Source organism: Penicillium roqueforti, assembly GCF_015533775.1.
Source record: "Penicillium roqueforti strain LCP96 04111 chromosome Unknown scaffold_28, whole genome shotgun sequence".
Taxonomy (NCBI): domain Eukaryota; kingdom Fungi; phylum Ascomycota; class Eurotiomycetes; order Eurotiales; family Aspergillaceae; genus Penicillium; species Penicillium roqueforti.
This window is the reverse complement of record NW_024067592.1, coordinates 200437-218044: the sequence shown is the minus strand read 5'-3', so window position 1 is coordinate 218044 and position 17608 is coordinate 200437. Positions and strand designations below refer to the sequence as shown.

Below are 17608 nucleotides of genomic sequence, written 5' to 3'. Positions count from 1 at the left end.
AAGAAGTCTATTTGCTCGAGGACAAGTCATGCTGCAGATCCCTCATGGATGAATGGGCTTTATCTTATGAGTCGACTTGTAGATGTGAACTTATAGTCCGTAGCATAAATAAGTAACTATGGCAGATTATCACACATTGCAGAATCCCACATTCCAGGGATATCTTTCTCCACACAAGGTCAAGAAAATGGAGTAAATGGAGTATACAGTATACACTCGAATATGATTCGATCCTTGCACTTATTAACTCCACAGACGGGAGGTTTCTTCAGCGCACAACCCGCTAGCTCATATGGAACGAATGAGGTGAGCTGGAGATGCATTGCCTATCAACGTGTACCTATGAGACATTATCATACACAAGATTCTAGTTTAGACGGTCGCACTTTACTATTATGTTCTCATTTTGATATCTACAAAGAATCGCTAACGGTTATGATTAATAGAATACCATAGTTCAAAGTACATATGTTCCATTCATATATATTCTTGTTGTTGAATGATGGTTGACCGTTAGGTCCGTTTACTCTACATCTAGGTCGTGAGTCAACTATTCCAACATAACCAATGCGCATGATCTGTTCTTAACCGGAAGTACTCCGTACACTCCTTTATATTCCCGACATTCTTCCGCAATCAAATTGTGGTTGCTGTACGGAGTATACCTACCAATATAATATTCTATACCCTACTACATATACCACGGCATTTCTAAATCCGTTCTTCTTCCAGTTCCAAGATAAACCCCCTATGTTGCATGTACCGTGCCAAGCGCCTAGCATCTGCCGAATTAGATACATACCCAATCGGGGATCTAGTGAATGACGAATCTTGGCGTCAAAATACGAAATATCATATGAATTGCGTGTCCTTTTTTCATTTCCTCCGCACGTATGTTCTAGCCTTGTCTTAGGACTAAACCGAATACAGATATTGAGACCGACCTGGGGGTTGAAAAGGAGGCAGAGAGATCGGCAGAAGAAAAGGGAAAAAACGGTAGACTTGCGATTGAGCTCCAGATGACTCTGTATATTCTGAATCTATTTATCTAGTTACAACATCCGTGGATAGTTCGTAGAAACAAATTGTCTTATCTGATCCCCAAGATTTGACCCCAACCGCCACATATTAACGCCACATCCTCGAATACTTGGATGACGACGCGTGGGGCTGATGGCGTTGCCGTTCCCTTCGGCGCCCCTCGGCAGATATTTTCATCGCTGGTTGGTGCAGACGCGCAATTCTCAATGGAATTTCGACCCACGGGGAGCTTGGCAGACCATGAGATTCCTACAAGATGAAAATCCGCCAACTCCCGAATCGCCCATACGCGTACGAGCTGAGTTCCACTGTTCGGATCGCCAAGACCGAGTGGTTCCTGCCCAGGACTCTTTCGGATAGACGGAGAATCGACGTGAAAAGGAGAGTGTCAAATATAACCATGCTGGCCCAGCCCCTGGCTCCGACGCAAAAGACTCTCTGTCCGAATCTCTTGTTTCGTCCGGGATGCGCTAATGTTCTTGCGGACTTCTGATAGCGTGCTTCGCCTGAGCTCATGGCTTCGCAATGACCGTCTGCATGCCCGCCTGCCCTTCCGATGGATTGCTCTAGTTCTCGCCGCCATTGGGGGCTTCATTCTATTTTATCTATTTGCGATCCCACAACTTCTCCGGTTCCGGTTCCGCGTCGGTTTAAGCTGGTATGATCTAGGAGCTCAAGGGTTCGGTCCAGATCGAAATTACAACTCCTTCGATCAAGAGTCGCCCATCGTCGAAATCACCCCGCCTGGCGCAAAATGCGATCCCCGGTACACATTTCTTGCGCCTCGGGGCGATTCAGTTGCCCATCCTGGTCCGATGATCCTGGATTCCACTGGGGAACTTGTGTGGACAAAATGGAATGAGGGTACGACACAAGACTTCAAAGTACAGCGGTACAAGGGCGAGGACTACCTCACTTATTGGGAAGGAGACACATCCGACGGTCATGGACGAGGGTCATGGTACATGGTAGGTCATACATACATTGAGCTCGCTCACCACAATTCCGGTTCTCTAATCACATCGTCCAAATACAGCTTGATTCGACCTATACCCAAAAGTACGTGGTGTCTCCAATCGGCATGTATGACGGCGACATGCACGATTTCCAAATCACTTCCAACGATACCGCAATCTTGATAATTTACGACCCTATCCCGATGGACTTGAGCTCTATCGGCGGCCCGGGGCTGGGATGGATGTATGATGGAGTGTTCCAGGAAGTGAACCTCGAAACCGGAGAACTGCTATTTCAGTGGCGCGCATCCGACTTTTACCACCCGAGTGATAGTTATTATCCGATTGGAGATAATGGTCAGGAACGGGCCTCGGGGTATGACCACTCGCACATCAACAGTGTGGACAAGGATGACCAGGGCCGGTACCTGGTTTCGATGCGCCACCTCCATACTGTTGCATGTGTAGATGGCATCACTGGCGATGTCCTATGGTCGCTAGGAGGTAAACGGAACAACTTCGCCGAGGCTTCGGATCGAGCTGCCACCGATTTCTCATGGCAGCACGACGCTCGCTGGCAAGGACCCAACCGCCTCAGCTTGTTCAACAACGCAGCCTATAATAATGAAAACCTCTCGGCCGTGAGTCGCGGCTTGATCGTTGATCTGGATACAGAAGCGCGGCAGGCAACATTACTGCAATCTTTCGAGCACCCGCACGATATCAAGGCCGTTTCTCAAGGGAATCTGCAAGTACTAGACACAGGGAACGTGTTCGTGGGCTGGGGTCACTCTGCAGCTTTCACTGAATTCTCCCCAGAGGGCGATGTTGTATGCGATGTGCACTTTGGTGCCTGTGCTTTCTTCACATTTGGTCGTGTCGTCTCCTACCGGGTGTTCAAGTTCAACTGGGTAGGTAATCCTGTGACACTCCCGGACACTGCAATCACACCGGAGAGTGTCTTTATTAGTTGGAACGGTGCGACCGAGGTAGCTGAATGGCGAGTTGAGGCATGGGACGGTGAAGACCTCGGAAATATGACCTTCACGGCTATCGACCAGGTCCCTCGCGACGGGTTCGAAACTGAAATTCCACTGACCTCCAAGGTTGATTCATTCTTCCGCCTGCGCGCAATCAACTCAAACGGAGAGAGCCTCGGTGTAACAGAAATACTCCAGCGACTACCATCGCAAGGCTCTCCCCATATAAGCACATGGGCCCTGGGCTGCATTGTGTTTGTGGTACTTGGCTGCCTTATATGCGGTGTTTACTATGCTGTTCACCGTCGACTTCGCCAGGGATGTAATCCCAGTGGCACGTATCAATTGGTATCATATAAGGATGAAAACCAGGGCGATGATGAGTATGATCGTCTACCATTATAGGACGCTGGAGTTCTAGATACCCGTTCTGCCTGTACATAACTTGGTCTGCACATATTTACGGATAGATTCCCATATATTTGCACATTCCTTCTTCGCGCCTTTTCTTATTTGTTGCCGGCAGGAATGTGGTGAGGATATTCCCTCGCTGTTATTCCGAACCCTGTTCATTCGTATTGACGTCACCATATCTGATATCAATTCCTCGGCAAGTGACTTGAATCTGCAGGTCCCGTGGATCGTGAAGCCCAATAGAACAGGGAGGTTGCGGAGGTTCTTCTTCGCTTCCGCTCATTTCTTATCAAAACTCATTTGCCAAGGCTGTCAAAAACCTCGGGGGAACGTAGGGGTAGAGGTGTGAGACTCGATTTCGTGGCCGACGTGATTCCGGATATCTTGCCTATCTGAGATGGGGCAGTGCTTTACCGTTTGAGCCGTAAATATGCCAAGACCGGACCACCTTCCGACTCTCTAGATGCTCATATGTAGGGTATGCAAATGATGTTTGCCAAACCGAGGCTCGCCCGAAAATGGCGCGTCGTGATGGAGAGGACTCCGAGAGGTGCCCTTGGCGCCAAGGGTCACCTGTGAATCTGATGTTTCAGTTGAGGGGGGCGGGTACTCTTGGCGCCGCTCGCAGAGTCCCGCTCCTAAGCCAAGCCGAGGTCTCAACGCCGGTCACAAGAATTTCCCGAGCAGTACTCAAGCACCGTTTCCGCCCCTGAAAAGCCACCATTGCTTCAATACCATCCGATTCACCTTCCATGATCAAATCGCTGGATGTATGATTGGCGAAAGAAATGCCTCTTCTCCACCTTTTGTCGCCAGAATCAGGATGATAACATTGGATCCTTCTCGGCGAAGGAACAATTTTGGACTCCTGACTCCTCGAGGTCAAGGCCACCGAAGTGTCCTAAGCATGAGTCAATATCGAGTCATGACCTTCAGTCTTCTGTGGCTGAACTAGGAAGTAGGTACATGATTGTTGAGATCAAGGTATCAAGGTTTTATGAGTACCGCTCAATTCAGAGTCTCTTTTGACGTAGATGGCATACCTTTCTGTCTCACCATTACGTTCTACAATTCCTGTCTGGTCGGTTCGAAACCAGCTCATTCTTGGCTCCTGGCCAAGCCCTATAGCCACATTGGTATTTATATATCTCCTTGGCTGCTTCTCAGTTATTGATAGGGGATCAAAATCTGGTTTTGTTGACTACGGAGGAGTGAAAATTCAGCAGAACTTTTCACTATAGCCATGACCAAGATTTGGCATTGTCCTACTCCGTAGTTCAATTAGATAGTGAAGTGGATCGATCCATGTACAGTCATGTTTCATGAGTATTTGCACCCCAGTACTTCGGGGGGGCCCTATTTTCTGCCGGAAAAACTTCGTACTCACTCCCAGCCAGTCGCACTATGCGGGTGGCTCCTATAATAATAGGAATAGGCAGGCGGTATTCACAGAGCGGTCAATGGTAGAGGTACCGGGGTGCAAATACTCATGCAACGCCACTGTACGTCGCTTTAGCCAGTCCACACTTTGTAACTGAATCCCATGTGCCCACATAGTAGCTTTCCCCATGGGTACTCGTTGTAGCGAGGAGGTATGAGTTGGAACCCGACTAACTTCATTTAGAAACCTCCCAGCTCCCAGTCAAGCAACCGTGGTCTGCTTATCTGCATTGAGGGTAGTACTGTTGCCATCGGAACGTTGATCTCATACTGGATTAACTTTCGAGCTTCCTATGGACCTCCTGATTTGACATGGCGCTTCCCAATTGCTTTACGGTGCGTTTTCGGCCTTTTTCTTTTCTAAGTCGTGCGCCGCCGAAAACTGGGGTTGTGGTTGCCTGGGTGTAGTTATAGTCCACGATCTTTCTTTTCGACGGGAAACGCAGGTGTCACTCTTTTGTCTTGTTACTATAATAGTATACTTTATATAATTATTTTTGATTCTAGGGTTCCTTTAAATGGAGGTAAAAAAAGAAAGCAATGACCGCGACTTGAACGCGGGACTTCGAGATTTGCACTTGGGATGATGTTAGTATTGGGGCGACTAATCACTTTAGAAGCGAATATACATACATCTCACACTCTACCACTGAGTTACCACTGCAGGTGATGATGAAACGCAAGGATAATAAACTATAATACGCTAATCCTTAAAAGAAGCTTAGGTCTTTCAAGCTTTAGTCGTTACACCATACTCAGCAACTATTTTGTTGTCCACAATCAACCTACGGGAAAGCATTTTGCCCAGTCTAACAACTTTTCACTAATTCTGCTTGACACCAACTCTGCCTTGTGACATTTGCCATTATATAAAATAGAGCCTGGCCACGCCACTCGCAAGTGGGCATATTACTACTTGACAGTAGTAAAGACGGGATTTACCCTCCGGGCATCTAGTGTTAGTACCCATTACCTCTATTCCTGCCATAGCCTCACTAGACAGGACTAAGGCCCTTCGACTAAGACTCGCCGAATTTGCCTAACTGGGAGATGAACCAGGTCAGTGGTAGAAGCAAGTGAATTGGCTGATAAAGGGATTATGCTATTGCTTGTCACTTTCGATATTGCGGCCGGAGCTGTGCCCCCGGTACGGCCAAGATAGTGGTTATTGGCATAGTCCAGCAGCCAGAGCTTGAGAGTTTCCTCATCATTCCCTCACATACTCGATCTTGAGCTCTTCCTTACAAATTACAATCAACCTAGACATCAACCTAGTCCACTTAAACCTATTTTTAGGTCCGTACTACAGTCTGCCCGACTACAAACTGGAATGTCACCTATTAAACAATTACATCGACGTATATACAACCCTGCTCCCACCTCCACGGGTGCTAAGATTTTTGTTGCGTCACTGTAACTCGACATTTGCGTTGGGAGTGGAGACATCAGACGGGACCTGGGGACTGTCAGGACTAAACCTAACAGCGTAATTCATCGTACCCGGTATTTATGTGTAGATCAAATCACGTAAAAACATCATTCATTTCCTTTGAGCACCCGGCCACTCATCCGGTCCTTCGGCTTGGGGATGAGAGCCCTACGCGGATGAATCATATCATAGGTTAATCATTTTGAGAGTTGCACTAACAAATGCGAAGTTAGAAAGGGAGAGAGTAAAGAATGATCTCGGTACTGGTTAGGGCTTTGTGTCAATATTAGCCCCCTTCTGATGTGTTGTTGGTAATAGATAGAGGGGTAGAGAGGGGTAATTTTATAGACAGGCCTGCTTCGGTCACTGTATAAAATCATTAAGACGACCCTCAAGGAACCTCTCGATTGATCAGTTAACTACTTGCGTAGGTATATGTGTACGTAGGTAGCCATGCTTGTGGAATAAAGACCAAGTGCTTTGAGCGGCGATATGAGCATCAAACGACATACATTTCTACCTTCCCATACATCATATTGATCTAATCTAAAACTTTTAGCTTAGCGCTAGATATCATCTCCAGGGCTATAAGATCAGTATTTCTTCTCGTGTCAAATTCGTCCATTCCAATAACAACATTTCCAAGGCCTGTGTCCTGTCTAAAGACTTCTCAATAAAAGGGCCCTCACATAGGTTGTCTCCCCCAATCGTCTGCCCTGGGGAGGTATTTGATTGAGTTTTCCCATGTGATGTGTTTGGATAGATTGCCGGTGGGCCGAAGTCTGATATTGCTTTGAGCGCATCGTGGATCCACGGCACATTTGAGGGTTGATCATCACAAGCGTCAACAGAAATTGCTGGTAGCGCTGGTAGTTTTCGAGGTGTATCCTTGATCTCTGGGGAGGCATAGCCTTCTTCACTTATGTCTTCGAATCGTGGCCGTTCGAGGGCGGATCTTAGTTCCAGTCGCTCGAGAACTCCTTCGCCAATATTCGTTTCATCACTTGACCTCATTGTTCTTTTCCTGCCACAGGTGCTTCCCATTGGTCGTTGTGCGAGAACCTGGCGGCAGACGGGATCATCCGGAGTTTTATCGGTGTGGTGGACTCGGATATGTCTGCAACGGGTGGTCAATTTAATAGTAAGTGATCAGTTTTGTCCCGAAGTTTTATTCTTTTACTTGCCAATGAAGATGATATGAACTGCGGGTTCATCGCACAGACCCGCGCCGCTCAAACCGTCCAGAAAGCAATGAACCAGGTCAACAAGGCTCGTGACCGATTCACATCATTGGTTAAAGAAAGGGAGGGAATCCAAAGTGAAGTCTAAATAGGTCATGGCCCTTGTACCAGAGTGGGAGGAATATCCAACAGGATAAAAGAAATCGGGAAGCAGCTATGAAATTACTACAAATCTGAGATCAATATAACTGAAATTCGCAGTGATTTGATAGAATCCTCGCTAGGTAGAAACAGACAACCCGTTTAGTGCATAGCCCGTTTCATCAAGCGATCTGATGGTCTGACGTTGCTTCCTTCGCCATGTAATGACTTGCGTTTCTTGGGTCCCTCTAGGTCACCGGGAACCTCAGCTTCAAGCATGCTGAGAACTTCCGCGGGTTTCTCTGCTTTTAAAGCAATAACTTGCTCGTTCCTTCTCTGGTTTTCTGGGTAGTTTTGGTAAGTAATTACAGAGGGCATGCCAGACCTAGGCGTGATTGAAGGCTCACCATTTCCGCCCTTTCCAACCTCGTGACTAGGTCCATGCTCGAAATGGAAACAACCCCCAGCTATTTCCAAGGCTTGTTCATCTAAGCTGAGACGATTTGCGAATGATTGTCGGGATGCTTCAGGGTCCTTTAGAGTTTTGCAGGCTGGCAAGTGTGTTGACGCTGAAATAGAGGTTGAACGACCAGCTATGCTTCCAACTGATGAGGTATCACAACTTTCATCGAGGAATCGCTCCCACCAGGACTCTGCGATGATCTCAGTGTCGTCATCAGAATTCAGTTGCTCGGTCTTAAAATAGCTAAGTTCTTCTTCAACGTGTATCACGACAGGGTTGGATTGTGAGCCTAGCGGAGCAGGATCGTCTTCTATCACGATAGTATTGGCTTTCGTGCCTAGGTCCGAAGAATCGATAGAACCCAGTCTGAACGCTTTTGAGAAAGTTAGCGTGGTGAAAAAAATGCTTCTATGAGATCTCTCACCGAAGGCCTCGTTTGTGTTGTTCCCGGAGGATTCCATGCTGAAGAAGCGTTTGTTGATCAAAGATTGACTTCTGCTCTCTTGTTCTATTAAGAATTTCGTGCGAAACAAGTGGCTTTATAGCTCATGCCCGATCGATCACGCCTTGCGGATTCTCTAGCGCAGACAGCGAAAGTCGCAAGGCAGGATTTGATTCAAACAAACTCTGCCTGTCTGTCAATCGTTCCCATGCGCAATGCATGAAGTATGAACTGCCGCATATCTACTCATCCATGTAGTCCAATGAACATATCGAAAGATGTTGTTCCTATTCTTGGAAGCCGTAGGTCTGCATATTTTTGCGCCCAGAGGTTCTAAGCCTAGGTTGATCATATCCTGCTTGCCAATCATTCTGTGACCTGAGAGATAAGACGAAACGTGTAGGATGATCTAGCGCGTTTCTCCGTTTCTCCTGGCCATCCTTGGTGCGCATGGCGCTGCTACTACGAAGAAACCCTGTTTTATCGTCCGTCTTTCTCGTCCGTCTATCTCGTCCTTGGTGCCAATCGATCGTGAGGCGATGAATGTTGCGGTAAGGCATCTTGGTGGTAGAATCCTGTGTAGATCTCTGGAGTTTCGGTGACCGCGCGCGATACTATCGTGCGGGGTGAAGAGACTTGCACTCAGTCTATAGATGTGACAACTTTTTGAGCTTCAAGCCCACATTGGTCTCGAGTAGTCTCACGAATGCGGTTCTCGTGAAAAGGAAACGTGTGATCATGCTAACCGGAGAAGCTGAGCAGTATGATCCCGGCCTTGTTCGTTCTTCCAACATTCTGCCGTTGCATCTTAAAGGCAGATTTGGGGACCCGCTCCGTTGACAATTAACCGGCGAATCGGTGTGTGAAGCGGCAGGTCGTAGGTCAACGCAGCGGACTAAAGGCAAAATTGCCTCATAGTAGTCGTACTGGAGCAATCAATCATGATATGTCAGGCCGTTCCTATTTTCAGGGTGATGCATGTCTGCGCTGGGCTAGAGCGCAGTGTTCTTCCACCGGGCCGACTGGGTCCTGCTTGCCAGTCGTTCCTCGATCATAGACTGGAGAGGAGACGAGACTAGCGCACTAGGCCGGAGACGAGAGGCAGCCTCGTCGTCTCCAGTCCGCGTGACGCCGATGCCGTAACAGTAGACCTATTTCCGGGTCCCTCCATATCATCCTATGGACCAATCGATTATGAGGTTGATCGATGGTTGCGCTGATAAGCCGAATTAGGTGACTGGGGGCCAAGCCTGCGCATATCTCCTGAATAACCGTAAGGGAAACGGGTGTAGGTCGGGGGGATCGACATCTTGCACGCTACCTAAGCCGTAGGCGATTTTGCATGGTGGTCTGCAAATTGAGCCTAGAGAACATCACGGTCAGGTCATAGGTCGTTCGTGTCGTAATATTTGGGGACTCCGCATGCACTGGCCGAAAGGAATCGCGGCTAGGACAGTTCTATCGGTCAAATAAGCCACCTTGGTCCCAAGTCAATTTCATTTTGAAAATCAAGCGAGAGCTATCCCTCAAGTGTGTCAAGACCCTGCCGTTCCGTTCTTTGTATGCTGCGGTGAATTCGTAGCCCTGGTCCACGTAGGCGATTGTCTAAAGCGAGCGAAAGCCGCGCCGATAACGGGACCAACGATTAACCGACAGATAATCACATTAGGACGGGGAATTCGTGGGTCAGCATCAGGGCGTAACAGAAAGCACCTGATTAGGAATGAGGGGACGGAAAGTTGCGTATAGGTTACGAGTCACACAGGGAAAAGGGGGGTGGCGGAGCTCAGGAGCTCGGTGATCCGGATCAATAGCAAAAATGCCTCACCTGCAAGGCCCAGGGATTACCCGGGAGACAAGGGCGAAAAGAAAAAATGACCTGGGTTATTTGTTGGGTGGTGGAACAGGGGAGTATATAGAACCACGCACGGGGAGGCATGAGGACAAAGAGCGCTAAACTGCAAGTGGACAAACTAAACTATAAAGCGTAATTCGTCGTACCCATCCGATATGGTGTAGTGGCTAACATCGCCGTCTCTCACACGGCAGCCGGGGGTTCGATTCCCCCTATCGGAGTTTATTTTTTCCTGACATAGGCTTCCACCTCCCGGTTTATACCGGAGGATTTGTCACGAGATCATTTCATGAGACGGTTTTGCAGGTTCTATCTATCTTAAGACCCTGGCACCGGGCTTCCATTCAGCCTTCTCGAGCCCTTTTGTGATGCACGAGACATGCGCTCTCGTGATTGGCCCAATTCTTTTTCTCTTCCATCCCCTCACTTAGGCACGGGTCTCTACAGCAATGTGAAAGCTGTCAGGAACATGAGGGTCGGTTCACCCATTGAGGGACCGAATCGTGCCATACACCACGTTGACGCTAGCGAGGGTCTGGAGATGCTCGAAGATAGCATTTGTGGCCTTCGAATCACCGAGAAAGAGCTTCAGACAGAGGCAGCTGAATTCGGCGCTTTGCTGAAAGACACTACGAATCGATTTGCTGCATTGAGTGAAATGATCGAATCTCCCAGTAAGAGGGTTCTTTCTGTCTCCAGATTCTATCGATGATAGGGAGAGACTCCGGAGAATTAGGGCAATTAACCAACTATCTACTCCGTAGTTAGTACTTGCATCGGGCAGTGAAAAAAAAAAAAGAAAGGGAAAAATCTGGCGGTGAGCCAGGCGGTCAAAATTTCCCATGGGAGGTCGCCCAGTACGGAGAACAACCTTCAAAACCCCAAGCATCCTGTCGTGGGGTCGTTTCGCTCTTCTTTTCGCATTCGACTTCAGTAGCCCGCTGTCAAGCGGGCGTTTAGGCGCGCAACTCTGATTCCTACAGTCTAAACAGTGGAGATGACGTCCCCACATCCCAAGGACATCGGGATGAGTTCCCCGCGCGAAAGGTCGCAGAGTGTTGCGTCTCTGAAACCGATAGAGCTTTCAGAGACAGAACAAAGACAAACACAACCAGAGACTAGAGATCGACCACAGTCGACTACAGAGGTTCAACAGCCACCAAGCACTGGGTTTGACCCTGCTGACCGTGTGTTCCCTATTCGGTCGGTTGTTTCACTCGATCCCACCGTTACGCCCCACCATTCGGGTTCAGTACACTCCCGGGACACGATATCACCAACCCGAGAAGGGGCGCGACAGTACTCATTCATTGACGAAGGGACATGGAACCAAATGCACTCGCAGCGTTCTTCCGACCACCTTTATCACCCCGATCCCGAACACGCCGAACCTACCATCCCAACCGGTATTCCTCGCCACGAAACGCATGCTATAGATGGAAAAACAGAAATCGCGACACATTCTTTAGCATCGGAAGTTGTTCAACACCCCGAAATTTACGCCAAACCTGCCCCGAGTGACAACCAGTCTGGAAATGGGTCCACCGCGCCTCCATCCTCCAATACGCAACGCAGAAACGCCGAAGACCATGTTCATGTTACTGCCCGCTTCAAACATGTCATGACGGACAGTGGCCATGCCGTCATCACAGGACGAGATGGGGGAGCATTTCAATATTGCGAGGATGAGCCCATTCGCATACCCGGGGCGATTCAGAGCTTTGGCTTACTGATTGCCCTCCGCGAAGAGTCGCCAAATCAGCTTATAGTTCGCATTGTGAGCGAGAACTCGGCTGACTTCTTGGGTTATTCGCCTAAACAATTGTTCGAGCTGAAAAATTTCTGTGACATTTTGAGTGAGGACCAGGTGGACACACTCTTGGATCACGTTGACTTTGTTCGTGATGATGCACACGACCCATCAATCGACGGACCGGAGGTTTTTAATATGTCCATCCGCACAGCTAATGGGAAGCGCTGCAAATTCTGGTGTGCCACCCATGTCTCTCAGACGCAAAAGGATTTGATTATCTGCGAGTTCGAGCGTGAGGATGACGAGGTGAACCCATTGAATGTCGCGGGCCTTGCCACTCCGGCAGTCCCCGCAGACACCCTAGGCATTATTCCAACGCCAGATCAACTCGCTGCGAGCACAATCAACATTAGCCAGCCTCTCCGCGTTCTCAGGAATGCCCGCCGTAGGAGGGGCGAGGCATCTCCAATGGAAGCTTTCAGTATCTTAACTCAGATACAAGAGCAGTTAGGGCGGACGAATAATCTAGACCAGCTGCTTAATACAACTGCAGGATTGGTCAAGGAACTGACAGGCTTCCACCGAGTTTTGATATATCAGTTCGATAGCAGCTGGAACGGCATGGTTGTTGCCGAGCTAGTTGATCCCAACACTACTATTGATCTCTACAAGGGTCTTCATTTTCCTGCATCCGATATTCCCGCGCAAGCCCGAGAACTATACAAAATCAACAAGGTCCGGCTCCTATACGACCGCGACCAAGTCACTTCTCGACTTGTGTGTCGGACCTTGGAGGATCTCGAATTCCCGTTGGACATGACGCACGCCTATCTTCGCGCGATGTCCCCAATCCACGTGAAATATTTGGCACACATGAAAGTCCGGTCTTCAATGTCAATAAGCGTCAATGCGTTCAACGATCTATGGGGATTGATCTCCTGCCATAGCTACGGAAATGCCGGTATGCGCGTGTCATTCCCAATACGCAAAATGTGCCGGCTCCTCGGCGACACCGTGTCTCGAAACATAGAGCGGCTTTCATATGCCTCTCGCCTTCAGGCCAGAAAACTAATCAACACTGTCCCAACCGAGGCCAACCCATCAGGCTACATCATTGCATCCTCGGATGATCTTCTACAACTATTTGATGCAGATTACGGTGTTCTGTCGATTCGCGATGAAACAAAAATTCTTGGTGACAACAATAACTCCCAGGAGGTACTTGCGTTGCTAGAGTTCCTTCGCGTACGGCATTTGGATTCAGTGCTTGCCTCACACGACATCGTCAAAGATTTTCCCGATTTGTACTACGCTCCAGGGTTGAAGGCAATATCTGGTCTACTATATGTCCCGCTCTCTACTGGAGGTAGTGACTTCATCGCGTTCTTCCGTCGTGGACAGTTGACAGAAATCAAGTGGGCTGGTAACCCTTACGAAATTGAAAAGCGAAAGCAAACCGCGGGATATCTAGAACCACGCGAAAGTTTCACAGCATGGCGGGAGACAGTTCTATCGCAAAGTAGAGAGTGGACAGAGACGGACGTGGAGACGGCGGCTGTCTTGTGTTGTAGGTTGTCTCCTTGAGATATCCTAAATATTTTGCCTCGATTCTTTGAAGACTGACATACCTTGAACAGTGGTTTACGGTAAATTTATCAAAGTTTGGAGGCAGAAGGAGGCCGCCATGCAAACATCGCAACTTACTCGCCTACTTTTGGCCAACTCTGCACACGAAGTTCGGACCCCTTTGAATGCTATCGTTAACTATCTAGAGATTGCTCTTGAGGGTGCTCTGGATGATGAAACCAGAGAGAGTTTGACCAAATCCCATTCGGCTTCCAAATCATTAATTTACGTGATCAACGATCTCCTTGACTTGACAAATACCGAAAAAGGCCAGGACCTCATCAAAGATGAGACCTTCGATCTGGAATCGACCTTTAGAGAGGCGGCTGATATGCTGTCTGGCGACGCCAAGCGGAAGAATATTTCATACACTGTTTCAGTACATCCTGGTATTCCTGAGTTAGTTCTCGGTGACCAGCGTCGTGTGCGGCAAGTCCTTTCGAATGTGATCTCAAATGCCATCCAACACACCAAATCTGGCGCTGTCACGACAGAAATTTGGCGCTCCAACGGTCAAACCATTCCAGGCCATGTGGGAGTGGAGATGACGGTTGTTGACACGGGTGTGGGCATGTCGCACGACAAGTTGCAGAGGCTCTTTCACGAACTCGAACAAGTGTCGACCGATGATACCTACTACCCCGAAGAAGAAGAAGAGAACACGCAGAACCTACCGCAAAAACGTGTGTTGGGTCTTGGTCTTGCTCTTGCAGCAAGGATCGTCCATAACATGCATGGTCAGCTCGGTGTCAGATCAGAAGAAGGGAAGGGCAGTCGTTTCAAGATTATATTGCACTTCCGATTGCCAGAGGGAACAACCGTGGACGAAGATGCAGATGGAATGTCCCCTGGTGTTGCCATTCCTGCGACGCCTATGCTTTCAGACAAGGAGTTTACACTGGTTTCCGGAGCACATGAATCTCGTGATGCCAGACGACGAAGTTCTGAAAGCCTTCGTAGTGGTGCCAGTTCCCGTAGTGGACACAGTGGGCGCAGTGCGAGAAGTCACGCCGATCGACTCATCAGTGCCATGCAAGAGCCTCCTCTTAAAAGGTCTACTAGCCAAGATTTGGATCTGAGACGGCTGAACCTTTCGTCGAGTCCTGCCAGCGCCAGCAGCAATAATGTTCATCCTCCTCTTGCATCACCATCCGCTGTAAAGCGATCATTGACTATGCAGGATCCGCATTCAAGTCTGTCTTCGGTCACGCATACCCCGCCGCTCATGTTACAGCCGCTTGTCAGCCCCCCTCCCCCAGGTCTGGAAAATATCACGGACTCGGGAGTGCCGATGGGTGCTCTGCGAATGTCACAACATTTTGCTAGTCTCGGATCACCACCCATCGAGCCCACTAAAGAAGATAACTCATACTTCCCCAGAGTTTCATCAATCGCAGAAACATCACAAGCTCCCTCCTCTGGGCCAGCATCATCTGCCCCAGCATCATCTGCCCCACCAACCACCGTACCTTCAACAACAGACTCCGATCCCCTCAGTGTCCTTGTCGCCGAGGACGATCCAATCAATAGCAAGATCATACAGAAGCGGTTGACCAAACTGGGCCACACCGTTGAGTTGACCAACAATGGTGAAGCCTGCACGATTGCTTTTGCCTCAGCTACCAAATATTTTGACGTGGTGTTGATGGATATTCAGGTATATTGAAAACACTTCTCCTATCTATCTTCTTCACGGTCACTAACCCTTCCCAGATGCCAATACTTGATGGAATGAGAGCCACCAGAGCGATTCGCGAGTTTGAATCCAAGACACCCAAGGAAGCGCTCTCCGAAAAAGCTATACACAATGATCGAGTACCTATATTTGCTGTGTCCGCGTCATTAGTTGAAAAGGACCGCGATAACTATATCGATATTGGCTTTGATGGCTGGGTCATGAAACCTATCAATTTTGCTCGTTTGAATATTCTATTGAGCGGTATCTGCGATTCATCCGCCCGAAAAGCAGCCACATACACGCCTGATGGGGAATGGGAAAACGGTGGTTGGTTCGACACCAAGTAACGAACATTTGGTCGTTGAACGGCCGTCCTTAAATTCTGCCTCCATTCTCACCTTTCCTATCATCTCTTGATTACCCTTGACCCCTGCTCATTCCCAAGGATAGGTCCACACGCAAAGCTCAGTCCCTCTTTGTCCCCAGTCTATCGTGGTTCGAGCTTTTTGTTCCGCGGGCATATTCCTTGGAGGTTTGTGCCCCATTTGATGATTTCCTTCTATCTACATGACATTTGTTTATTTGCTTATGCCGGCCGCGGTACATGAAATGGGCCTGTGGGATTTTACCTGGCGTTCCTTGTGACTTCTATATGTAAAATATACGGATACCCTATACGTCACATGTTTGTGTTTATTTTCATGTTCTTGTCATTTTTCACTTTATTTTCGCTTTTCTTTCTATTTACTGTTCATCTCAATGTCGGGATGTCATGACAACTAGTTGTATGGTCGAGCTACGTTGAGGTTTCCTTGGCGATGTAAAACGCTGTCGCCAAGCGCAATATCTGATGCCAGCATACAGAGACCCACTGGCCAGAGGGGACTAGCACAGATATACAACATTTCGTCCCCAGTCTCAACCCTATCTGTTCCAGCGGTGCTTTCAGCGCGGGATGAGTGGTGCTGGTCGCATAGGCCAAGCTTTTCAAGACGAGCCAGCCCCTTTGAGAGTTGCGTTTCATTCATTGGTTAATGCTTGTATATGATGCAAGTGGTAGGTGTTTCCTCCCGTATTTAGAAGTCGAGTTCTCGAGAGCTCCCTCCGCAGTCTCCTGGAGTTTTAAGACTGACCGGCGAGTTGATGGCAGCGATTTTGATATCTTGTTCAAATGTGCTGGGACACCGCGCAACCTCCCCAAGGCCTAAGCCCACCGTCACCATACCATCTAGCCGTTTGTCATGCGAGACTGCTTGACCACGGAAATGTGCTGCCGTGATGGAGCCAACTTGCACATAGTGTCTAGACGTCGCGTTTCTGTTTTCTGTACAAGTTTTACGTCGCAGTATCCTGTCAGCATGTCGGCAATAGTCCAAGATCGATTGGGACATAATCCATATGCTTGATGGTGCACGTAGGGGTAAGTAAGCTACCCTGGTGAGTATTTTTAACCAGTCAGAGTGTGGATCTTGATCTGAGATATAGGGAATTAATTAGACCCAGTAAGTACGGAGTAAATTCTACCTTATTTGCTTCATTTGCTTCACCAGTCTTGGAAATAAATAGCAAAAAGAAAGCAATGACCGCGACTTGAACGCGGGACTTCGAGATTTGCACTTAGGATGATGTTAGTATTGAGGCGATTAGTCGCTTTGGAAGCGAAGATACATACATCTCACACTCTACCACTGAGTTACCACTGCAGATGACGATGGAGCGCAAGTATAATACGCTATACTAGGCTTACCCTTTAGATGAAGCTGATATACTAATTCCCATCGGATATATTCATTGACGACACGTAATTCTTACACAAGGCCCGGGGATAGAGGACACGGCAAGACTTGCGGAATTACTACGAGATGCTGGGATCCCATCGGCTCTCTGGGGGGACTTTGTCCGTTGGTATGTCGTTCACAGCCCTTAGTATTGATTTACCGCCGCATACGATATTGGCCGTCAGCTTCTATCTGACAAATCTGCCCCTTGTCTAGACGACACTGAAAAATAGTGTGGGCTGGCTCTCTGTGATCGACGTCCCGAGGTCGCCTACGTATCTGCACGCCTATATATGAGCTCCCAAAGACTGGGGATTCATTCAACGACTCGTTTCATCTATTTATCATTGGATACACCGTAGACCGAGTGAATTCAGACTCTGCGTATCTTCAATTCTGATTTGGTTGATTATAAAGCACATGAGGCAGAC

General features: G+C 48.4%; 3 protein-coding genes across 3 annotated transcripts; 2 read left to right on the top strand and 1 right to left on the bottom strand.

Annotated features, from left to right (window-relative positions):
- Nucleotides 1–1297: 1297 nt before the first annotated feature.
- On the top strand, nt 1298–3382 carry LCP9604111_8046 (arylsulfotransferase family protein; the record flags this gene model as incomplete). The annotated part of the gene is made up of 3 exons (XM_039076146.1): nt 1298–1332; nt 1538–2009; nt 2078–3382. 3 exons carry the CDS (start codon nt 1298–1300, stop codon nt 3380–3382), a joined length of 1812 nt encoding a protein of 603 aa, XP_038926020.1.
- Nucleotides 3383–7744: 4362 nt separating this feature from the next.
- Nucleotides 7745–8506, bottom strand: LCP9604111_8045 (uncharacterized protein; the record flags this gene model as incomplete). The annotated part of the gene is made up of 3 exons (XM_039076145.1): nt 7745–7926; nt 7990–8418; nt 8470–8506. 3 exons carry the CDS (start codon nt 8504–8506, stop codon nt 7745–7747), a joined length of 648 nt encoding a protein of 215 aa, XP_038926019.1.
- Nucleotides 8507–11339: 2833 nt separating this feature from the next.
- fphA (putative sensor histidine kinase/response regulator) lies at nt 11340–15746 on the top strand (the record flags this gene model as incomplete). Its single annotated transcript, XM_039076144.1, has 3 exons — nt 11340–13662; nt 13733–15378; nt 15435–15746. 3 exons carry the CDS (start codon nt 11340–11342, stop codon nt 15744–15746), a joined length of 4281 nt encoding a protein of 1426 aa, XP_038926018.1.
- Nucleotides 15747–17608: the final 1862 nt, after the last annotated feature.